Source organism: Saccostrea echinata, unplaced genomic scaffold, assembly GCF_033153115.1.
Source record: "Saccostrea echinata isolate AGI-Se365-2 ecotype Australia unplaced genomic scaffold, CSIRO_AGI_Sech_v1 ptg000022l, whole genome shotgun sequence".
NCBI classification, from domain to species: Eukaryota; Metazoa; Mollusca; class Bivalvia; order Ostreida; family Ostreidae; genus Saccostrea; species Saccostrea echinata.
The window spans coordinates 12,945,648-12,971,975 of NW_026889771.1; the positions used below are offsets into that span (position 1 = coordinate 12,945,648).

The window sequence follows — 26,328 nt, forward strand, 5'->3', positions numbered from 1 at the left end:
ATGCATTAATTCTTTGAAAATCTTCTCCTCTCCTCCTGGGCATTAAGGTGATAAACTAAGTACATAGTTATGATTAGGAGGTAGGCCTCTTCCAGAATTGTGAAAGCCATGGCCCCAGGGTCAGGGGTTCTGGTGTTAGGGCGGGGCTCTATTGATTATATAGTGAAAATGCATTGATTCTTTGAAAATCTTCTTCTCTGCTACTGGAGACTATTTAAACAAACTAAGTGCATGGTTATGATGCATAAGGATGCCTTTTCCAAAATTGTGAATTTCATGGCCCCAGGGTCAGGGGTTCTGGTGTTAGGGCGGGGCTCTATTGATTATATAGTGAAAATGCATTGATTCTTTAAAAATCTTCTTCTCTGCTACTGGAGATTATTTAAACAAATTAAGTGCATGATTATGATAGACAAGGATGCCTCTTCCAAAATTTTTAAATATATCGCCTCAGTTTTTGGGGTTCTTGAGGAGGGGGGGGGCTCTATTGATTATATAGTGATAAAGCATTAATTCTATTAATTAATCATTAATTAATCTTGTCGGCTCCTTAGTGTTGAGCTGATAAATAAATTGCTTAGCTATGATGAAAATGGGAGCTTCGAACAGAATTTTTAAACTTTGTGGTCCTAGGGTCAGGGGTTCTGGCATAACGAGGGGGGGGGGGGGGTGGCTTTTGATAATATAGTGGAAAAGTGTTAATTCTTTGAAGTCCATAGTAATGATGATGAGGGTAACTCTTCCAAATTTGTAAATTTCTTGACCCTTGGTCTTGGGTTCTGGTGTTAGGGTAAGGCTTTGTTGAATCTGTAGTGAAAATGCATTGTACCTGTGAAATTCTTCTCTGCTTCTGCGCATATCGGAAGCAAACTGAGTAAAAGTTTAATGATATGAGTAAGCGTATTTCTACCAGATTTTTAAACATCTGGACCATTCGTCTAAGCATTCTGGTCCTGGGCAGGGCTCTATTAATTTGTATTCTACTGAGAGAAGTTATTCCCCTTTTCCATTCACCTTTGATAATTAATCACTGTAAATAATGTATTTGAAAGGTTAATAGAATAAGATAATTATGCAAGAATGTTTAACGTAAAATTAAAAAAGTACTTTCTTAGTTTTAATAATCAGATAGACCTGTAAGTAATAGATAAATAAAAATGAGACAAAAATAACTTATCTTATTAAAAGTTCTTCAAAGACCATAAGAGAGGTCAATGCTAGAGATCTTAATATGGGTTTAAAAATAGCACAGAAGCACTAATAGTTTGTTAATAGGCTGCATGGTGATAGTGTTAAGTGGGGGACAGATTAGAACTCAATTTCTGAGTTGATAGTGAATACTAGACTAATTATTTTGTTTATCCTGATCTTCCTACTTCTCTTGTTTTTGTTCCTCTGCTCTGCCTCTGGGTATTAAGTAATCAAAGTAAGCATGCTAACTGTATAGTTATGATGAGCAATAGTGCCTCTTTCAAAATTGGGAATTACATGGCCTCTGGTTTAAAATACAAACCAAATTCAATTGTTGGAAAATTGTTACACGATACTCAGGTGACCTATAAGGCCCGTGGGCCTCTTGTTAAAAAAATAGAGGGAGGGGGGCATTAACATCTCAAGAACAGGACTACATCTTGTTATCTTGACATCAAGCCTAAATTATTAAAATTTTTGAAGCCATGGAGTTGAATTTGATTGCAGCAATAAAGGGATTTCATTATGGTCACATTCATCAGTCAGGAAGAGAAATGGCATGGACTCAGGTACTTCTTATTTTAATATTTTTTTTAAAAACAGATAAGCTCTGATTACTGGAGGACAATTTATTGACAAGAAAGACACTATAAATTTGGCAAACTTTACATGATTAATGGAACAGATAGCATGTACAAAAGCTCATATAAAAGCAGCTACTCATGTGAGAAGACCAGAATTATTTATACAACACTGAACACATTCATAAAAATGCACATCTTTACAAATATACAGCTCGTGCAAAGGCCATATACATGAGGTCAGATGTCTGTGTGTCAAAAAATTGATTTTTGTTCATCAGGTTTTTATCATTTGACTAGTTGTGCAGCTGTGAAGAAGAATGCTATTATACTGTCAGTGTGACAATAATTTTTGCAAATTTTGAGATCAAGGTAAATTTTCTGAAACAAAAAATGTCTGTAAAAATGATTTGATATACAGCATCATATATGATGCTGTATATCAAATATATAATCATTTTCATTTACTTTCACCAATATAATTCTGGTGTGTAAGAATTAGTAAACAGTTACAGCAACAAATAGACACATCTGCAGTATATGTATGCATCTCCACTTTAATGGCAAGATTTTTTCTTTTAAAATATCATTTTCAAACTGAGTTAATTTATCCAAAATTAAAGCACAAATAAGTAATACTGTAAACAGGTTTGTTTTGCACACATTTCTGGACAGGGTTTGTTGAGATTTTCCATCATTCATCAAGTTTGTATGTGAAATACTAATCACCCTATTCTTCCATAAATTTTTATAAAGATAACATTAAGCTGGTTCTCTGTGAGAACTTTCTTAACTGGTGATCATGGCTCTTTGTAACAAAAAAAACATTTACATACAAAGGCACAAGAGAGGTTATATATTTGCAACTGATTATTACACTGATAAACCGTCAATAACAACATCTACTAATATATTGATTTTACCTACTGAATCCCTGAAGAATCATATACTGTATATATATATTTACACATATTACAAATACATTTTGCAAAGCATAATGCATAATAAAAGGTAAAAAAAATTGCATATTGGACAAATCGATACAGTAGCACTTTACTTTCCTTGCAGAAATGCATTTAAATCTCTCTCGATTACCATCAATTTGGTGTGTTTTCAATACATGTACTTTACAAGCATCTTTTATACTGATTCCTTGAAAAAAGGACAGACAATATTGAAATCATAAGAGTTGGAAAGACCCAAACATGATTTTTTGACATCAAGTTATTAATTTCTTGTTTCACATAAAACAGTTCAGTTTTTCAAACCTCTGGCATATTCCCTTAAACATGTAAAAAATACTTTTTCCAGCTGTCTTAATCAAAAAAGTTAACAGTCACTTAAAACATACAAAAAAAAGATCCAATTGCAAATCACTCCATGCAAACAAAAAAGTTTCAACTGGAACAAAGAAAATAGCATACAAACATCAGAATAGTCTGACTGGTGTAACATATTCCAGTACAAATCAAGCAAATGGTATATTTTTCTGATTAAAACAACTAATTAAGGTAACCTTCACAAGACTGAACAAACAAAACATAATGATATAGGTCCCAATGGTGAGTACAAAACTATTATGACTTACGAGACTAAAAAAGTAACAAAAATAACAGATAGGGCATCTAATACCGCCATTAACAACATAAAATAATAAATAACACTAAAGAATAATAAGTTGATTGTACTTCATGATTCAGGGTTTCTATATATACATGTAGTTCATTATTTGTTGGCTAGATGTAATTTGTTATTTGATAAAAAATTGTTGTACATTTATTCAAATTTCAAACTCTCTGTAAGGTATTTTTAGTTAATAAATTATTTTGTGCCTTTTAAATTAACCTTGTAACAAATGTGTTTTGTGGGGGAAAAAATGGTGTACACTTTGATTATTCATTTTGAGTATTGACAGACCACACAATGACTGGATTTCACATGAGATAGTAATCAGCTGATGCAATAACATCATTTGGGCACTGTGAATAGAACTTTCATAAATATACAAAAATACAGCAAATGCAAGAATTCTACATAAGGACACTAAAAATTCAATTTGAAAAAAAGAAGATATCTTTTGTATTGAAAAATGATATACATGGTACTTTACTGAAGCCTTAAGGTTCACTGACCCTCTGATAAGAGAGATAACTCTCACTGGAATAAATGACTTTTATTCTTTTAAAAAATTGTCTAGTGAAAAGGCAATGCCTGGCAAATTTTATGCTGCAATGTATGCTGAAATTGAGTACATTTTATTTTAATTATAGATTTATTTTGAAAAATCAATAGTATCAAAGTGAAATTTTAAATAACAGTACAAAGGAACTATGAACCTTAAGAAGCAAAGAACACAGCCTGCAATTCTAATGGCACAATTTTAGATAAAAGAACACTGACAGGTTATATTAAGAGGAAAAAGTTTATGCTATTATTGCTGTCTTTTGGAAGTTGGTATCTAGCTTGACTTCATTTTCTTGGACCCCTTTCCAACAAAGGACTTAATGACATTCAGCAGTCTTGCCAGGTATTTCTGGAGAACAGCATGCTGTCTTATTCCTGGGATCAGCAAAACCAAGTTCACTGGAAAAGATCAAAGGAAAATAGAAAAAGGCAGGTGTTACACACAAAATTTTACGTTAACGCCCCTAAAATCGACCTAATTTGAAATCAATAATATATTGCCTGTCAATCATAGAAAAAAAATAACTATTGATTTGATTGACAGGCCAGCTACCCGTGCTTCCTGATAATCTGAGTTTGCATGTTTTGAAAACAATTACCTGTCATGCGTCAAACGCTTTCATGTACCGCGTGAATAGCATCTTTGTATATACTTTGGTTAAAAATCAACGGTCTATAATATTGGTTGGTTATTATATTTCAAAAAATAATTGCGAGAATATAAATCTTGAATTTATGAATTATTTTTTCGATCTCCACTGCTGTTTGGTACTTGTAAACGATATGACTTCCAAGATAACTCAACTGTACAACTTCCGAAGAAAAACTAGTGGCTAATCGAGCTTTATTTTAAAATTGCAATTTGGAGGTGTCATTCTTTTGTTTTAAGGGTTTCTGCTTGAAGCACAGGCACTTTACGTTTTAAACCTTTCTCTTTATTGATAAAAATATCCCCATACTATAATGATAACTTTATTAATATAGTATGTGGATATTTTTTTATCAATGAAGAGAAAGGTTTAAAATGTCAAGTGCCTGTGGCTTGAAGATTTTCAGTAGGCAGCAAAATTATTCCAATTTTCAACTAATTTATGCAATCAACGAAATACTGTATACAGGATTATTTTCACCCCATGTTATTTTTTGCCCTTTCATACTTGCATACAATTTTGCCCCGTTTTAAATTTGCCCATTCACAGTTCTGTGTAAGAAATTCTACGGTGTTCTTTGAATTCGCCCCATTCGCCAATTGTGAATAGGGCGAAAGGGGCGAAAATAAAATGTGGACAAAAATTTCTCTGTATACAGTAGTGAATTTTCATGATGATGGGCTGTTTTTTCCCTAGCCCCCACACCCTAGAAATGCAATTTCAAATGAATGATTGATTTTTGATGGAACTGCAAAGTTCTTACCCAGGAAATAAGTCATACACAGGTTGTCCATTCGACTGCCAAGCCAGGCCAAAGCTACCAGGGTCCCCATGACAATCAGAAAGTACTGCAGAAAAAAGAGGAAAGGAATGTAAACCACAACCTCATTGATTAAAAACAATTCCAATATATTCCAGCAGGATATACATTGTTTGTACATGTATATCATTGCTAGCGTGTGTTCAGATTTATTCCACAATCCTTCGCTTTTCACATCTTTATCTTAGGCAGACATTAATTCATTTAAGTTATCCAAAGACAATTTTTTTCTTTCACGAGATTTAATTGTTCACGTGTGTGTATTTGAACAGCTGTTCAAAAGTCCTGTTAATATGTGATACCCCTAAGAAATTTATTTCATAAATCTTTAATAAAAACATGCAATGAAAATATATTAATTGAAAATATATACAGTAAAACATGCTTATAATAAAGTACCAGGGACAGACGATTTTGCTTCATTATAAGTGTATTTCGTTATATTGTTTAAGTTTACCATGTATTTTAATGTCACAGGGAATGAAAATCACTTTGCTGTAAGCGTCAATGCATTATAAGCGTGTTTGCTATAAGTGTGTTTTAATGTATACTAACACCTTAGTAAATACTTGTTTAATTACGATGTCCCCAAGGGTGACGATGACTCACCAGGAGGACTTCCATATAACCGTTATAAAAACAACTCATTATTAGCTGAGCGAACTGATAATTAATTACTTCAAAATAAGAGATATTTCAAAAAAGCGATTTCAATATATGTGGAGCAGGCTGTAAAAATATTTTTTAATAAGGAATATAAATGAAAGATGTCTTATCACAGTTATAGGTTTTTAAAGGTTTAATCCACGAGTGTTATAAAATGTTTATATACATGTATCTGTATCAGCCCTGCAAATCCATATCATTCCTGCAGATCCATATCAGCCTGGGAAGCTGTTAAAGTAAGCTGTATAGCATATACAAAAACCCTGCGTTTGAGACTAGATATATAATAAAGGTTACTAAGAAACTAGGATATCGTGACAAATCTTACAATCTTTGGCTTTTCAGATTTCAGGGAGCTCATTGTGCTCCTGGCATTATGGAAATGAGTCTTGGCATTCAGGATTCTACAACAGATGTCAGTATACTGTGCCTCTTGTTTTCCAGTCCTTCAAGTCAAAAACAGAAATCAGTGTTCAGCAAATATATATATACATAAATATACACTTAGTCTAAGTACTAGTAAACATACAAGGTGTTCCCAAAATGATAATTTAATGCACTTATTTTCCATCTTTTTCTTATGTATGAAAATCTGTCATTCATAAATGATTGAGTAGTATAAAACACGAGTCGTCATATGAATTTTTCATCCTTTTCCTGTGAATGAAACACATACAATGCCATTGTTATGTACATGTATCAAACAAAATGGGTAATTGTGTTTTGTGGCAATGAACTGATTATACAAGTCACATGACTCAATTTCCTTGGACTCACCACATTAAATGTTCAATTTACATAAATTGAAGACACAATTACATGCAATTACATGCACAAAATCTTATCTTAAGTTGGAATACAGTTTTTTATTATTTAACACTGTCAAAGTGTGCAGAGGTCAATAAATTTAATAAGACTGTTGTGGAATAAAACGGAAAGTTATGTAAGCACCACTTAAAACATTGAGTTTTATTGACAAGTCACTGAATGTGTAGGGGAAAAAATTTAGCTAAATATCAATAGATTTAGAGATTATCCTGTGATCTTACCATTTAGCAGTCACAACATTTGGTCCAATTATGGGGACAAGGAAATCAATAAGGCTGATAGCCAATCCTAGAAGAGCAAAGGTCGTGAGGACAGAAGGCTCGAAATACCATATCAATCTATAATACAAAAATACATGTACACATTGAAAATACCATAAACACAAATAATAAAAGTCCCACATCAATCTACATCCCATATCATTATTTTTTCTTTTTATCAAATTATATACTTAGTTACTGTAAACCATAGGGGTGGGTATCGCCAAAAATTTCTTATCGTGATATATCATGATTTTTTCACCAAAATATCACAATAATATGGTAATGTTTTTACACGGAATTTTTACTACAATTTTAAATGAATTTCTACAAATTTTCTTACAAATACGCTGTAAACAAATAACTTCACTTTTTTCATTTTTTATTTTTATAATAATAAGCATGTTTGGATGCCGTAGGTTAACTTTTTTAAAACATTTTTTAGACTTCCTGTAATTTTTATTTAATAGTTCGAAGAAATAAATGAATAATTTTGGAATTTATAATTATGTACGAAATACCGGTATTTTAATCTCGATATCATGATACATATCACGCAATAAAAAAATCGCAATATACCGGTATACCGATAAAATCGCACATCCCTAGTAAACCAACTTTTATTCGTGTGCAAGAAATTTCCACAAGATAACTCGCAAATATTTCTAGTCACAAATTATTTATTTCCTTGTATATTTATGAAGAATAATTCCTCAGTCAGGAAGATTAGTCCCCATGGATAGATTTCACACTGACAAGTGACAACATATATAATAAGTTAGTTTACAGTTGTCCAATATCAATCTAAAATCACAGACACTTGACCCCATATTTTTTCCATATAAGGTTCAAGTGTCTTTGTTTAAAAAGTACCAGATTCATCTTGAAGTACAGTATCTAGTATCTTAGAGGTACATCTAAAATGTACCAAATCAATACAAATGTACAATAACAATCTGCTAATTAAGTATTACAACAATTTAATCTACAAAGTATCATTTTTTAATATCTAAAAAAGAAGCATATTTGTCCATTTTCATGAACAACGAATAGATAATTGAGGAGCGATATCAATGGGCTAATTTTAATCAGATTGTATTATCATCAGATGATGACATGGATGAAAGATGACAAGTGCCAGTGTTGAGATCTGCTCTAAAAGAAGTTTAAATGAAATTCCAAGTGAAATGAACTTAACATACGCAAATATAAAGGTGTTGATGCCCACTATGATGGCTGGGTAAAATGGTTTTTCCCAGTGAAGGAGACCATTAAGTGGCAACAAAACTTCTCTCCAGCTCTCCAAATCTCTCTTCATCTGCTGTAATCTGACTGCCTGAGTCTAAAATTAAAGACCTCAAAAAACAATTCAATTCATTCAGTGATGACTACAAAGTTACAAGTATTCACTACTTCATGTTTGTTTTATTTATTTATTTTTTTTTTTTATTTTTATTTATTTTTTTTTTTTTGAAGTCTCAAATTTATGAAGACATCAGTTTGTTTAAGACTTAAAGAGGCTGGGGGTTGTGCCCATTTTTAGACTATATTGATCTCCTTTAGAAGAAGAGCTCCATATGAAGATATAGAAAATGATCAAATTTTAAAACTAAAATTTTTGAAATTTTTCTTTGCCAAATGATAGTTGACAGCTTAAGATATCAGATCTAAAAAATTAACTTAAATCTGGTGGTTAATTTGTTGACCCCCCAGCCTCCTTAAGTTTTGTGTGTTTATGTGTTTGTGTGATTTTTTTTTGTGTGTGTTTTATATGTGTTTTCCTTTTCTTCCATTCTTTTTCATGTGCTTGGGGGTCCTTCCATACGAATGTAATGGTTTGGGCCGTGGATATCGGCCTGGGTAGCTCAGTTGGTAGAGCACCCGAATAGTGATGCAGGGGTCCCGGGTTCGATTCCCGGTCCAGCCAAACATTTTCTCCTTTCCTGTTACACTACTATGACTTACTGAAGCCCTGCTGATTTAAGGTGTTTTCTGTACATTCCAATGTAAAATTTTGACCCTTGAAACCTTAATTTGAACAATTTTGAATCTTCGTTAATAGGATTTCTTGTACAGTGTATATAAATAAGACTGTAGTCTGACTGTTGTTAAAAAGAAGATTTTTAAAAATTCCTTACAGGATTGCTTCCATATTAATATAACATAAAATATTCATACTGTTTGTGAGAAGTGCATTTTTTAAAGACTATTTCCTAGGTATAGTCCAATGCAAAATTTTGAGGCCCTCTTGCAGCCCTACCCTTGCCCCATTGCTCATAATATTAATAAAATTGAATCTACACTTCATAGGGATGGCTCCATATTACCAGTAATATGACTTTTAAAGTCTTTTTGTAGCCTACTTGTACTTGATCAAAGGATTTTTATCTATCCAATATAAAACTTTGACTCCTTTTTGTGGCCACCCCTATCCCTTTAGGCAGGGATTTGAAAAAGAGATGGATTTTATAGAGAACTACTACATGTACATGCAACAAAGAATCAAAATATGAGCACACCGCTCAATCCAAAAAAAAAAAAAAAAAAAAAAATTCAAATGCCTTGTAAACATCATAGCTTTATCAATATGCACTTATTTTATTTAGATCATATGTTGTGCTTTATGTGAAATTTTGAAGAAAAAAAATCTCAATATGTGGGCAAATTTGGAAGAAATTGTCAGTAAATGGGAATAACAATGCAACTAATGATTTCATAATATGTAGACCAGGAAGAAAATGATGTCATTTTTAATAGATACAGTGTATATGGTCACAGTGGGTCAAAATAATATTTAAATGCATTTTAACCTAATATTGAACAATTTTGATTTCTTCAGAATTTTACAAGTCAAATAAGGCCCTTGCTTGACTCTCGATTAAAAAGCTTTCCTGTTGTTTTTTTCCTTTCTAGCTGAGTGGTTCCTCAATCTTGATAAAAAATCTATTTACAAGATTCCATCCTTTTTTCATGATTTCCTCATTATCCCCCCTTCAAATGGGACATGGCCCTTAACTAAATGCTCTTGTACATTTTAATATCTTTTTGAAATTTAGTAATAAATATAATACTTTAATATTGACATTCAGACATTTTTTGTCATTATTCTGTAGTTTTTATGTAGTTTTTTTATGAGCAGTATGCAGTCAAAAAAAAATCAGGCTTTCCAGTATTTTCAAAGCTCCTATTCAATATTTGGGTTTGAAACTTATTAGCTATGAGACACAATAACTATGCTGTAAGACAGAATTGACTTTGTTCTCATATTTAATCACATGCAAATGACTACCTTCTCTACTTTCACTTTGACTACATCATACACAGAAAAGTTTTCTTCTTCGCTAGTTAGTGTTAATAAATAACATTCCTTGTTAAAAATAACTGAATAATCATGACTTTTTAACCATATAAAAATCGATCCTTGTCCTACCTAAACTGACATTTCATTATAATAAAAATTAACATAGAACAAGTTGTCGAGGACACTGCTACTTGTAAACAATCAGCGTCGAGAATATTACATAGAGTTTCATATATTGTAGCTTGCAAACAGGTCTAGAGAGGTTTAAATATGTGTCAAATGTCTTCATTTATTTAGAAATTACCTCCGTTTCTGTATTACTATCGTTTTCCATCTCTCTCGTTTGCTACCAGTGAAGTATGGGCACCAGTTTTTTTAAAATTTAAATTAATTTGATCAATAAAACAAAAATACGAATTTCATATGCAGATGAAATATATGTATTGTTTACTAATTATAAATAATTATATAAATAATTTTTGTTTGATTTATTACATGAGCATAAAAAAGGATCACTGAAATCTAAATTTGTGGGTAAGATTTTGACTCGAATAAAATACAAATGAATTAGCCATTAAACAGAACAAACTAAAGACCAGGGAGACAAAAGACCTGAGCAAATATATAAAAAATTAAAACAGATCTTTGTGACTCTAAATCCGCAATATCAATGAAAGGTTAACTTAAATATGAAATATTAAAATAGATCTTTGTGAATTTAAATCCTCAAATAACAGAAAAGTTTAAGTTTATCAACCAATGATTTCTATTTATTGATTCATACAATATTTGTGATGATTGCTACATATCCTCGTAATATGAATCACTCTCAACATTGAATTTTTAAACAGTCGTTATAAGTAGAAAATTTAAAAGCAGCTGATCAAATAAAAAAAAACCCTTTCCGATTCTTCTAATTCTTAAGGATATCCGATCCTCAGCCAAGAAGGATAACTCTTAAATTTATTATTTTATTTAAAAAGTCTCAAAATGAAGTTTGAATCTTTTCATGTAACAATTTTCATTTTAAGCATCTCAACATGATTCAAGGTTCTTTGAAGTCTTAGAAACGGTCTTGTAAAAAGTTGATATTTGTACCCCGTAAAAGAAAAAAAATAAATTCATTTTTAGAGAAATCGAATTTCCTTTAATCTATCATTAGATACCAATGCTTATTAGCATGATATGAAATTAGACATGATATGTGTTGTCTAGCAATGATAGCAATAGCTTTTTACACTATGCATTATATAACAATTGGAGTAGAGAGAAACTAAAAAGAGGAAAAACTATAATACTGTAGCATAAAAACGATGCAATTTTCTCCAAATGCCTGGATACTTGTATTTTTTTTTTTAATCCTAAATGATATTTGTTGATCAATTTTCAATTAGAAAATGCAAAGCTGGTGCTTTTATTCGCATTTCCTGAAAATATATTTGATATTTGATAATTTTCCCTATATAATATGATTAACTATAATGATGAACTTTGAAGAAATACTATGGGTAAATTCACGTTACTATGTGAAATCAGAAACATTTTTGTAAGCATTTTCAAATACTAAAAGACTGATTTTCAGAACCTGAGGATCGGACTACCTTAAGGTGGAACGACCCTCTGATAAGAGAGATATAACCCGTTAAGGTTCACAATCCCTCTGTTCAATCATTTAAAATATTGCTTAAATACTTACGATTTTCCAACAGAAATGTATCTCATAAGTAAATTGCAAATAATTTTTGCATAGCTAGCGGGAAAAATTGGATAAACTGATAAAAAGGCATTTCACAGGGAGAAATTCTGTGGATTTTCTCCGGTTTAGCTCTAGAATAAATTCAATTAAAGCGCAATTAACGCTAATCTTTATATTACCCATGAGAGTTATGCGAGACAAATGATATCAGTAGTGTTGAGGGAAGGATCCAAAACTTTTACAGATTTAAAATAAAACCTTTAAAACTTTATTTTCAGAGACTTTCGATTTTTTTTTTTTGGGGGGGGGGGCATGATTTCAATATCCTACGTGCTCAGTAATAATAATAAAGAGCCATAGCGCATTTGATAGGCATTTTCGCCTACTCTACTAGTGATTTCTCAAATTCATTGTTTATTCAAAATTTTGTCATACAATATTAGTTTATACATACGTAAAACCAAACCACACAATAATGATATTTCAATATTGATAGTTCCTTCATATGATAAATATAAAATTTATCCAGTTTGTATGGAGTGTATAGTAAATATTGAGGTATCCACCTAAAGATGACGAACTGTTGCCAAAGACCACCCTTAACCAGAAAAACAACTTTTGAATAATTTTATTTGGATATGACTGCACTTCATTACATTTAGATAATTTTGGTTAAAGGTGGTCTTCATATTGAAAATGATGAAAATATATATTCAAATTTTCTTCTCATATAATCGGAAGATTTAGCAATCTGCCTTAAATTTATCAATTCGACGTCATTGACTTCGTTGGCGCAGTGGTATGATTGCTGGAATGTAAATATGGTGATTGCGAGTTCGAGCCCCACATTTTTCCATTTATGCTTATTTTAAATTTTTTTTTCTTTGTATATCTTTTCTACGTTTTTCTTTATTACGTTTTATAATATGCATAATTTCAGGAAGTTATAATATACACATTACACTTTGAAAGACGGTCCCAAACTATTTTATTAAAGTCATATATGGCGTATTTAACTAAAATTAAAAAGATCTTTCTATTTGTTTTATTACTTTATATAAAGATAGGACTTTCCTGTTAATTACACAATTAAAATCAATCACGTTTCACAGGTATTAGAAATTTAATACAATGTCCGATTTATTTAACGACTCCACATTTAATTAACAGACACAGTTTAAAATCAATTTAACTATGGAAACATTAGGTTATTCAACTTCAAAATCGGTGAAAATTTTTATTTGAACGTAAAAAAACATATATCACGTTTATCTTCACTCAATCTGGTATTTTTATTTTATTTTATTTTATTTTTTTTAGCTCAGATACGCCATATATAGCTTTAAAGTTTGTAAATTCATAGCTACTTGTTTTAATTTTATTGATTTTCTAAATCTTTTGTCTCAGAATTAGAGTATTGAACCAATTCTTAAAAAGAAACATATAATTCGAGAAAATAAATGAGTTAACAATAAACAACTAAAATTAAAAAAAAAAGAAAATTAAATAAATGTCGTAATTTGTAACCATTAATTTGATGTTAGAAAGTATAAGTATGTCACAGGTTACTAATTTTACCCCATTTCGTTGGCCACGCAAGTAATGCCAATTAAATTTTTTTCATAAATAAATGTCTTAGGAAGTATACGTGGTGAAATGGGCTGATCCACGTGTTTTCAATAAACATCTCGAGTGCACCCCAGGAAGTAGCCTCCTATGCCCTGAAAAAAAGTCCCCGTCAAAAACCTTTATTTATTTTCAAAGTGCATAAAATTTACTATAGGCAGGTACCAAAGTTGTAAAAATAGGCTGGTAGAAATTAAAAAAAATTCTCAAAAGAAAGAAAAATTAATTTTATATGTATGGAACTACAACTGACTAATTAAGTTCATTTTGATCGGTCAATTACCGGTGTGAAACCTAGCTGAAATATGCAGGGTATGGGGTAACTCGCCGTGTCTGAGAGGGACTTGTACACTATGGATACACCTTAGATTCAGAACTATTTTAAGATTATCATTCAAAAAATCCACCTCTCTAAGATTCTGCCATCAATTGTCTCGAATCACTCTTAGGGTAATATCGGTGATTAGCATTTGTATGAGTTCAACTCAAAGAAAAATAGGAAGGGATTTCTTGGGATGTTATAAAGGAATAATAGACATTTATCCCATTAAGATTTATCTCTCTTATAAGAGTACCAATGCACCTTAATTGGAATTTTCCAGAGTTTAGAATTGGAGGCTATTCTATGGTAATTTCAAGCAATACTAAATAAGGATGCAAACGTCGACCTCTATTTTCTCTTGCCAATATTTTGGATAGATATTAATTACTTTTTGAACTAAAACATTTGCACTAATTTCTTTTTTTTTTAACTGTCACAATTGGAATTTTCCATTCAATTCTTTATTTCCCTTATGTCATATGGCACATCAGACAGTATGACACAATTAATATAAACAAAACGTACAGTAATGCATGCTTATTTCAGTATACTTGCTACATTATATATAATATACTTATAGAGACATACATATATAGAACTACTCAAATCTTTCAGTTATATATATTAAGTATTTACATACATATTATATGCTACAAACAATTTAGTAGTTCTAATCTTCGTTGTGAAGCGCTGAACAAAAATCTTCCCAATTTAGACATTTCTTTGACATTTTGAACACTTAACAATTGTATTAGTTTAAAGACACTAGGTTTTTTTTAACATAATACTGTTTGATATATTGTATTCTGAGATCATGATATACAGGACATTTTAATTATATAAAATGGAATTCATCTTCTACATCATTCAAGACACATAATATACATATTCTGTTATTTCTATTTTCATTTACATATATCTACCTTCTTCAACCCGTAAATTATGACTAGACAGTCTAAAACTTGTGATACATTTTTTGTATGCATGTTTAATGGGTTTTGATAAATAATACTGTAAACCAAAATGGTCTATAATTAGGGATGTCAACGAATATTCGAACATTCGAATATTCATTCGATGAGTTAATATTCGAATATGAATTTGAGATTCGAATATTCGGTGGTTTTCAGATTTCACAAAAAAGGTAATAAATTTTAATTAGAACAGTGCTGGAATTATCCCCGTTTTATTTACTAGCGATCCCCTGATTCCTTTCGCTACTTTCTTATCTTATAGATCTTCCAATTTTTTTTTCATTTTGAGTAAGGTATAAAGAAATAGTAAGGTATATAGAAATAAACAAGAACTATTAATGTATGATACAAAAAGTACTTTCAGTATAGTTTAATATGATCGGATCTAGAACCGAGGACAACGAAATGAAACCTTCTTGAATGTCTAAGAGACGTGAAGGATGTACTTATGAAAATAATTTTTATTGATTATTGAATTACATCTTTGATAGAATCAGCCTGTAATATTGTAAAGGGCTCAATTTCAGAATAATGCATCAATTACTTGATTATCTCGGGTTAAATATAATTTTAAAAATTTAAAATCATAATCGGGAAATTAATGACCTAGGAAAATTGTCCATGGAATTGTTTGTTTATATTGTCAAAACATTGTATCAAAGATTATATTATATCTTTTATTAAGCAGATAATTGTAATTAATTAAGTGTTTTTGAATCTGAAGAGTAAACGACAATCTTGCCCCTGGTTAAACGACTGGTTCGTTGGTTTGAACTTGTATAGATATTATTTGTTACATTTATATTTCGGTTGTATACACTTAAATCAATCATTTATTTCAAACATTGACAGATATCAAATGTAGAATTCCTTATTGTGCACCTACAAAAGTCTATGTCCAATTTTACTTCCAAATACCGACGCAAACCTGCCATGAGAGTATAATGATGTACATTTGAAATTAACTAAATTTTATTTATTTTATCGAATATTCGAATATATTCGAATACTTTCATTGAATATTCGAATATGAATTATGGACAAAATTGACATCCCTATCTATAATTTATATGTTGATACAACTGTCCCTTAGTAGACATCTTAATACTGTGAAAGATTTCTTGGCTATATATACACATCAAAGAATCTTTGCTTAACTATAACAAATTCTCTAGGAGTATCAAAGTTTTGGAACAGGAGATAACTTAAACCAAGCTTATCAAATTCATTCTTAATTTCAGCAAACCATTTGTCATTATTCCTTACTCTTTCTTCATAACATGCTTTTAATATACAGTTATTTGTATTTTTAAGTTTAAGCCAATATTTCAAAATCTGAAGTTTCCTTGAAAGATACAGAGGTAATCTGCCTAATTCATAATACACCATATTGTTTGGGGTACATAATTTCACACCTAAGACTTTCTTACAAAAGTTACTATGTATTTTTTCAACATCTTTGGCCTTGTGAAAACCTCATATTTCAGCTCCATATGACAAAATACTTTTCACATATGTATAAAAAACTGCACATTTTGTTTCAATATTTAGGTAGTAATTATTCATTCAAATTTTCCATCCTTTATATAAACAAATTAAACACTGCTGCAGTCATTTATTTATTTTTTTTAAACAGAAATTCAATCTTTATTTAGATCTATTATTCTCTCTCTCTCTCTATATATATATATATATATTTAAAGGTTCTCTAATATCAGAAAATAGAATTTTTGTTATCAGACCATCTTTAAAACACTGTTTCGTTGCCCTCTCTACCGACTGGCTAAAAAAGGCCCGACTCAAAACTTCTTAAAACCTCCAGGAAGCAATTATTCTTTTTATGCATTCCGGATAATAGAATGAAATGAAAATTCTACATGGCTGTTGAAATTTTCTGGGAAATAAAATTTCTCACCTACCTACTGACCCAATTTTTCATCCTGAGTCAGGAGAGGGCAAACTAACATTATTTTAAAGTTGGCCTCACAAAAATCTTTTCATTTTCTGATACCCAAAAATATTTTATGATACCTGAATTGAAACTTCTAATCAAAATCATTTCCTGATTTTGTCACAATTGTCGGCTTCAGGTAATATTGTGATGCATTTGATATACATAATGAAGAATATAATAGGAAAGTATAAGTCTTATTTGTTAAAACTCCTTTCCAAACGGTCATTTTTAAAATATCTGAAAGCTAATTCATAAAAACAAAGCTATCAGTTGCTAGTTGGTTAGCTAACCGATATTCTTTTTTTTTGTGGTCAGAAATATTTTTTTTTATGAAATGTTTTTGTACAAAGAATTGTACATTACATTTTTATGATTTATTAATATATAAACATATATATTAAAAATAGCCACGATTTTTCTTTGGACGAGGTCGTCTGAACAGTCTAGCCAACAGGTCTTTAATGATTCGGGTATTTAGTTTGTCCCCAAATTTTACATTTCGTAAAATAAATAAATAAATAAATAAAAAATAACATTAAACAAGGGAATCTATAAAGGTTTTACAATTGTAATTTCTCAATAACTGGTTATTTATTTTCTTTTTATATATAAAACTATAAACCTTTCTCGTCTGAACGAGATTCCTCGATAGTTTAAAATTAGGTCAACTACGAAATTTGTATATTCAAACCGATTGACAACACAGTTGAAAGAAATTTTGTATTTAAAACGAGAGCAATGTCCTCTGTGAGTATACAACGTAAAGGAAACTAAGCTTGAACGTATATGAACAGTAGTATGATAATATATTTTGTTTAAATTCGGATATGTTGTTCTAAATATGATAAAATAAGCTATGTCAAATATTTCAACTATGAAGCTTGATCGGAATCCGTATGTTTTGGTCCTCTAATTCATCGGTTTCTTAAGTGTACAGAAAAAATTATACCACATTTTTCCTCCACAATATGATTTTGCTGAAAAAAAAATGCCCAAAACTTTAATCGTTTGTAATTAAGGTGTTAATTTTTTATTGTTATGGTATTAGACTCTGAGTAAAAAGGTTTATCTCCCTCTCTCTTCAAATTTTATGAATAGAATATATTTTATATGAATTATAAAATGTTATGTAAGCTATTTTTAAGTTCTATATTGTTTTTATAAAATTTTATTTCAGTTCTCAAATGTTGAAAACCTATCTCCTCAAATAATCCGCCAAGTGTCTAAAGAAATAGCAGATCTATGTAATGATCCACCAGAAGGCATCAAGATATTTCCAAACGAAGAAGATATAACAGATATACAGGCACAAATAGAAGGACCCTGTGAGTTTTTATGCGCCCAAGATCGGAGATCGGGACGCATGTTGTTTTTATCCTGTCTATAACCATCTGTCATTTACTAGTATATCTGTCAGTGTCATACACTTTACCTTCCTCATAAGTTATAACTTTTGAAGGAAAAAAAGCTTGAGAATTTTTAAAGTTATCGATAAATATGAGAGTTTAAATATTTTTTCACCCAAGTCTTAACTTTCGCCCATTTTGTGTGGTGGTGGTGAGAAGTTTAATTTAATGGGTAGGGATGGATATGGGGGACATTTTGTAGCCTTGTATTGCCTCAACCACAACTTCTTGGGCCTTTCTGGCAGGCAGAAAAAAACCTGAAATGTGTCACAAAGGCGTCCATGACACCCCCCCCCCCTTCCATAAACTTTGAAATAAATGAAGGGACAGCGATTTTTTCTACCCATTGGGAAAGGGTCCGGTACTGGTTCAATTGGGAAAAATAGCATCGAAGTAGAACAAAGGAGAATTTTCTGTCATTTAAACAAATGGCACATATTTTGCATTTATTCCGACCTCATTACCTATTACTCCGTGTTTTAAAGAATAAACATCAAGTATTTATTGTTTTTCATATCAATGTCCCTTGTTTTCGCATTTTCATGCTTTCAATTTGTCAAAATGTATGACGCTACGCTTTCTATACCACAGGTCCCGCCATATTACAACTAATCTCTACTTTGAAATTCGATTTAGGCGGAAGTGATATCAGTCAACCTAATTGAAACAGACTGAATTGTCTATCCCAATTTTGGCCATGGGTAAAATGAGATTGAACAAGAATGACCATTTTGTATTTTTAACATGTAATTATAAACAAAATAATTGTGAAAAAATAATTTAATACTTTTATATTTTACATGGTAAAAGTACTGTTGTTAAATCTCTTTACTTATTAATTTTTAACATTGTGCATCTTTCGATGAATTAGCGGTGTACTATTTTTACCCGATGCTTGCTGTTTGTGTATATCAGGCATGCTACAATTCCTGACTGCGGGAAGCATGGCATTAAAAAACAAAATGAATAAACAAAAAGACAACCAAAAAAATTGAAAATAAAATAATGAATCCGAAAAAAGGGAAAGCTATAAAGATGAAATTAGAGTTCATGTCTTTCACAAATATTAGCTGGTCTGCAGAGTGAAGTTCATATACGACGAGTCTGAATAATGGTACAGTTTTTTTAGGTGTGAAATGCACGAACACTGCATGATTATATTTAATTTTCACTAGATAATAATGAAAATATATAGCAGTTACTTCAATAAGAATATAAATGAATAGATTAAAAAAAAAACAATTATTAACAATAACAAGTGCACATTTTTTTCAAGTTTACTTTCTATGGACATGTTGGACAGTCCCATTTGTCTACGGTCTATCCCAATTTAAAATCAGATAGTCCAATGGGCTATTTCATTCTCCAGATTAGTTTTGCACACTGGTTATATAAGGAAAAAAACGCTGAGGGAGACCACTTGTCTGTAGAGTCTTCATTGAATGTAAAGATATTACCTAAAATATACCACAGAAGGGACTTTCAACTCTGTCTGTTTAGTAATTTTATAAGTAGGAAATGACTTCATTTTGTATAAAATTTTTAACAATGGGTGATGAAAGTACATTCAAGGTGTTTTTCCGAGCTTGCCGGAAAGTCCCAAGAAGATGCGATTGGTATTGGATTTATATCACCGTAATCTTTTGACATATAAAAGATTTGCGAGCCTTTTCCATTACCCTTTTAATAAAATGTGTCAACTTCAATAAGCAAAACTATTTCACAAGAGTTGTTGCAGTTCTCTTTTTTTCCAATTAAAAGGGAAATTTGAGTCAGAATTTCAATTTCTATATTATGTACAACCTCACTTCTCATATATAAAAAGAAAAGCAGTATCTAATTGCACTGCACTGCTGATAACAGGTGAAAGAAGGGGGAATCTTTGAAGATTTGGAGATAGCCTTTCATAAGGCTCACTGTATTCCACAAAATTAGATTCTACTCTCAAGTCCAATTGCAGAGTACTGCATGTACTTAACTATGTTTTTTTTCTTGTGAATGCATTTTCAATTCCACAAAATAATCCTAAACTGACTCTAGATTTATGAGCCAATCCAAATTTCTTTTTTGACACACAATACATGTACTGAAATTGCATGTCTATAGGTTTTCCTCAGAATTTTTTGTTTTATATGAGAGCTGTAGGGTAGATGGGAAAAAATTTTGCATGGAGAAAAAGTAAGATTTATATATGGCCAATTTTTTTTTATATTTCAACATACAAAATAAAATTAGATCCTACCTACACATGTACTGACCTTTTTTTAATTAGCATGTAATAGTGAGCATATTATTTTCTTAAACCTAATATCATGGTTACAGAAAAAGTCACATTAACTCTGTTATATCAGTTTGATTGAAGCATTACAATACATCTGCTAAGATGAAAACAGAAGTGTATAATATATCATTCACTTCTTTTCTTTCATTTTCCAGCTGGAACTCCATATGCAGGAGGTTTATTCAGGATGAAACTTGTGCTGGGAAAGAACTTTCCATCTGAACCCCCAAAAGGATTCTTTGTAACAAAAATTTTTCACCCAAATGTTGCAAGTAACGGTGAAATTTGTGTGAACACTTTGAAAAAAGACTGGAAGGCAGAACTTGGAATTAAACATATATTATTGGTAGGTGCCATTCAGGATGATATCTGATCATGATATCTAAAATCCATGTTAAAATGTTTTCAATCTCACAATTGCTAAGCTATGATGTCTCAACCACTCAACTATGAGGTCATAGCCTTTGACACTGTGTTAAGAAAAGACAGAGGCAAAGAGAAATCAAAGAAAATGTAATAAACAGAAAATTCAATGTTTTGTAGTTGGATATGGAATTTATTTCACTCGTGAGACAGAATTTTTATGCCCCCGGATCGAAAGATCCCGGGGGTATATTGTTTTTGTCCTGTCTGTCTGTTTGTCTGTTTGTCCGTTTGTCTGTTTGTCTGTTTGTCTGTTGTCAACTTTAACCTTGCCCATAACTTTTGATTGGTTGAAGCTATGACTTTCATATTTCACATGTGTATTCCTTGTGACAAGACCTTTCTTTTGGTACCATCATATTTGACCTTTTGACCTTGACCTTGGAGTTTGACCCACTTTTGCAAAATTTTATGAGACTTTAACCTTGGCCATAACTTCTGAACAGTTGGTGCTTGGGGTTTCAAACTTCACGTGTATATTCTTTGTGACAAGGCCTTCCTTTGGATACCAACAACTTTGACCTTTTGACCTTGACCTTGGAGTTTGACCTACTTTTGAAAAACTTTAACCTTGGTTATAACTTTTGAACAGTTGGTGCTTAGGGTTTCAAACTTCACATGTGTATTCCTTGTGACAAGACCTTCCTCTGGATATCAACCACTTTGACCCTTTGACCTTGACCTAGGAGTTTGACTTACTTTTGAAAAACTTTAACCTTGGCCATAACTTTTGAATGGTTGGAGCTAGGGCTTTCATACTTCATATATGTAATCCTTGCGACAAGACCTTCCTTTGGATACCAACCACCACTTTGACCTTTTTACCTTGACCTAGGAGTTTGACCTACTTTTGAAAAACTTTAACCTTGGCCATAACTTTTGAATGGTTGATGCTAGGGCTTTCATACTTCACATATGTAATCCTTGTGACAAGACCTTCCTTTGGATACCAACCACTTTGACCCTTTGACCTTGACCTAGGAGTTTGACCTACTTTTGAAAAACTTTAACCTTGGCCATAACTTTTGAATGGTTGGTGCTAGGGCTTTCATACTTCACATATGTAATCCTTGTGACAAGTCCTTTGGATACCAACCACTTTGACCTTGACCTTGACGTTTGACTTTTATTTAAAAAACTGTAACCTTCACCATACTTTTGAACAGTTGTATCTATAGCTGCAATAATGTAGCCCTCTCCAATTTTTTTTTTTTTCTTTGGAGAGGGCTACAACTCCTTAGGATCTCCGTAATGGTGCAAGTGCGGAAGTGATTCACTACCGCACAGATTTCGGCTCAAATTATCAGTAAGTGGGTATTTTATTAACATATCTTACCTGAACTCATAAAAAGTAGTTATGCAAGACATGAATTGATCCAAAAATATTCAGAACAATCCGTATATTGGTTATTTTTCGTGTATGTCAACATCATAACTTGAATTTATCCGCCATGTTTACTGACCTTGATTGATTTTATTTTGGGACAACCAATGAGAATTCGGGATCTAGGGGAGCGGATCGTTTATAATTTCCCTTATTTTAAGTATAAATATCACTGTTTATGAAAAAAATATCACATGGAATGCTTTTATTTATCGATGTTTAGTGATATCATACAACACAAACATTTATCAACTCCGACATTTACTTTATCAAGTGATTATAAATTTCAAGCGCAAGTCTCAGTACATCACACGAGAAACTGTCATGGCTGCTGAGGAGAAGGACTGTTAAACACGCAGATTTATTTTACTTGGTTTTCGCGTATAAAGGGCTATGATGTTGATAGTGAATAAAAATTCCGTCTCATTGGAAGGAAGTTGAATGCAAAAACAATTTATTTTGCCTGCAGTCGCCCGTATCTAAAAAATATATTTGCACCATTATGGAGATGCAGTGGACTTGTAGCCCTCTCCTGAAAATATCAGATTAAAAAAAAATTGGAGAGGGCTACATTATTGCAGCTATTGTATCTAGGTCTTTCAAATTTCACAGGTGTATTCCTCGAGACAAGACCTTTCTTTGGGTATCAACATTTTTTATCTTTTCGCCTGGATTTTGACTTGCATTTGAAGAAACTTTAACCTTCGCCATAAGCTGCCATACGGGGGCATCAGTGTTTCACAAACACATCTTGTTTGATATGTTCACTTGTGCTTTGCACTCATGAAAATATAAAAAAAATCCTGTCCCACTCTTGAAATAAATTCCATATCCAACAACAAAATATGAATATCCTTTATATATTGGGGAGGATATTTACAGTTTTAGTCTCTATCAAGATGGTTTAGTTACTATTTCTTTCTTATGACAGGTCAGAAATCATTTTTACTTACGTTACTTTGATATCCTTTCACACTGTGACAGAATATCATTTTGGTATTCTTTCACACTGTGAAAGAATATCACTTTCATTCAATAAATATTTCGCTATTGAAAATGTAATAAAGAAAGAGTTTTCATTTTGGAGTACATGTATTATCCATCCTAAAATTCCAAATGGCAGAAGTCCATTACACTTTTGTCTGAGCACTGGCATATTCTTATCCTTTACATTTCTTAGATTCAATGTACCCCATTCCTTGATGCATTTTGACTTGATGCTTCAATATTTACATTTCCAATGTCTTTGTCCGAGATAACATTTCGAATAGTAAAAATACTTTATTTCTACATAAATCTACTGGTTCATCGATAGGCGTGGTGAAAAAAAATCATGTGACAAATAGAGACAGAAATGGGGCTTGTAGCACGTGAATTTGCAGAACCAAGAGCATGTAAATATAAGGAATAACTGTCAGATTTTTTGGTTTCATGATGATGATCAATCGATTGGCTTGCGTGATAATTTTATGCATAAACGCCTTCGGCGTTTATGCTAATTATCACACAAGCCAATCGATTGATCACATCATGAAACCAAAAAATTAGACAGTTATTCCTTAATAATAGATTATAAATTATGGCTCATCCATGATATAGAGTTTTGATTTGGTGTTAACCCAGTGGAAATATTGCAGCAACATGGGAAAAGTTTTACTCATTATCAGAGAAAAGAGGCACCCACCTGTATCAAGCTAATTTTAACCTGTCCAGGATGAGTGGAAACATTTTGGTTCATTATTATAGGGTTCTCATTAAAGCAAAAATCTGCGTAATAGATGCAGCAAAATTATTTGGGACTTTGTCAAAAACTGTGTGTCTGTGGACTTGCTGGTGGACACACCCTTGTTAGCAAGAAAATTTGGGAGTTCTGAAAAAATTTTTCATATGTTGAATTTTAATAATGCCGTCTTTCTTTTTTTTTTCAGACAATAAAATGTTTATTAATAGTACCAAATCCCGAGTCTGCATTAAATGAGGAAGCAGGGAAACTCCTACTGGAACAGTATGAAGACTACTCAATGAGAGCAAAGTTATACACAGAAATACATGCCAAACCTCCAAAGTAAGTGTGAAAAATACACAAAGAAATAGACACTAACATTAGAGTAAGTTAACAAGTTATACACAGAAATACATGCCAAAGCCTCAAAGTAAGTGTCAAAATTACACTAAGAAATAAACACTAAAATTAGAGTAAGCTAACAAGTCATACCCAGACATGTACAAAATTTTATCCATCTGCCATAATTTAAATGTGTCACAGTAACTCCTACTTGAATAAAGTTAAGATCTACTGTCTTGAACTACATGTTATTCCAATGGTACAAGCCTTGCTGTCTTTATATTCAGGGTGTCAAGACTTTTATCTGTTAAAAACACTAATGCGGAACTTTTTGATTCTTGTAGAACTTCAAAGGATACAGCAGGAATATTAGCAGAATCAAGCAAAAACAGCCAGGAAGGACCATTGGCCAAGAAACATGCTGGTGACAAAAATGTTTTAGATAAGAAGAAAAAGGAAAAGAAGAAGGTCCTAAAGCGGTTATGACAGAAAAAACATTAGGAAGAGCGTACATCTGAGAGACTTCTTTATCACAGCCATTTCCATTACACACTCATTGCAAGGTTGTTTGAAACAGCAAGCCACATTTCATGTATTAACATGTTTCCTGGTTCCCAGAGATTGCCGACTGGGGGTAGCTGCATGCCGGTGAATACAAGTGTAGCTTCAATGTACATATATTTATGGTATTTGAGGTGTAGTTAAGCTATCCCCAGTTTTGTGAAGGTGAACCTGTTCCATGTATGTTGAATGGTGTTTTTTTTTTTTTTTTTTTTAGAGTTTTGTTTATGAGAGTTTTTGCCAGTTTTTGACAAATATGACAAATGAAAGAAATGCTAGAAATGTAGCCCTCTTTTTTCCAGAAGTTTTTTTTTTTTTTAAATATTTACTAATTACAACACAAAGTCAAAAGTGGAAACCAGAACCTTAAAGGTGAAAATTCTCACAAGTGGATATGATATTCAATAAGGCCTGGATCTAACTTATAAACTACAAGAAAAAAACAGATCACCAACACATTGTGAGAATGCACAACTAAAATTTATTTGTGCATTCTCACAATGTTGTGTTGGTGTTGTTTATTTCTGAATTATTTGTACTTGAATTGTGTAAAACCACTCGGTCAAGTGAAAGAATGAAAGTTTCTCTGAAAGTGAGCAATGTCTGTAATGGTGCTCAAAGTACCGATACTACCCCTAATTGTATAAATTCAAACCTCGAATATTGTTTAGAAAGGTCAATTCTGACGGTGTAGAAACATTTCTTTATTTCAATGTGTACAAAAAGGTTATTTATTTTATAAATGTTATTAATTTTTATGTTTTATCTTTATTTTACCCTTGCATGTGCTTTGTGAACATTTTGTGATATTCTTTGTCCCAGAATCATTTAAATACGTGAGTAATATATATGTGTCAAATAAATGTCAATAAACTTTTGTATGTATTCAGATTTATTAAAAACATTCAGATCTGCATGACTAGAAATCGATGCGTGCCTGCAGATATGTTCATTTTTCAATGAAGATTGGAAATGTTTATATCCCTATCTTATCTCACATTTGTACTTTTTCAACAGCTCTCAAAATGGAAAGTTGTCATGAATGGATGACAGAATACAGTTGCTGTAAAAGGTGTTTTGACCCCATACCAAGGTTATTTTGGACAAGGTCAAGGTAACAGGTGTAAAAGTACAAAACTATTGTCAAGAGCCTCA

At 31.6% G+C, this 26,328-nt stretch overlaps 2 protein-coding genes across 2 annotated transcripts; one reads left to right on the forward strand and one right to left on the reverse strand.

The window, feature by feature from the left end:
- Positions 1–1,805: 1,805 nt before the first annotated feature.
- LOC133190439 (ADP-ribosylation factor-like protein 6-interacting protein 1) lies at positions 1,806–10,865 on the reverse strand. Its single transcript, XM_061326081.1, has 6 exons — positions 10,786–10,865; positions 8,383–8,522; positions 7,142–7,258; positions 6,421–6,538; positions 5,370–5,454; positions 1,806–4,355 (listed from the first exon to the last, which is right to left on the reverse strand). Exons 1-6 carry the CDS (start codon positions 10,813–10,815, stop codon positions 4,231–4,233), a joined length of 615 nt encoding a protein of 204 aa, XP_061182065.1. The 5' UTR covers positions 10,816–10,865; the 3' UTR covers positions 1,806–4,230.
- Positions 10,866–17,690: 6,825 nt separating this feature from the next.
- On the forward strand, positions 17,691–26,050 carry LOC133190447 (ubiquitin-conjugating enzyme E2 S-like). The gene is made up of 5 exons (XM_061326093.1): positions 17,691–17,800; positions 18,231–18,378; positions 20,896–21,086; positions 24,476–24,612; positions 24,957–26,050. Exons 1-5 carry the CDS (start codon positions 17,792–17,794, stop codon positions 25,096–25,098), a joined length of 627 nt encoding a protein of 208 aa, XP_061182077.1. The 5' UTR covers positions 17,691–17,791; the 3' UTR covers positions 25,099–26,050.
- The last annotated feature ends 278 nt before the right edge of the window (positions 26,051–26,328 follow it).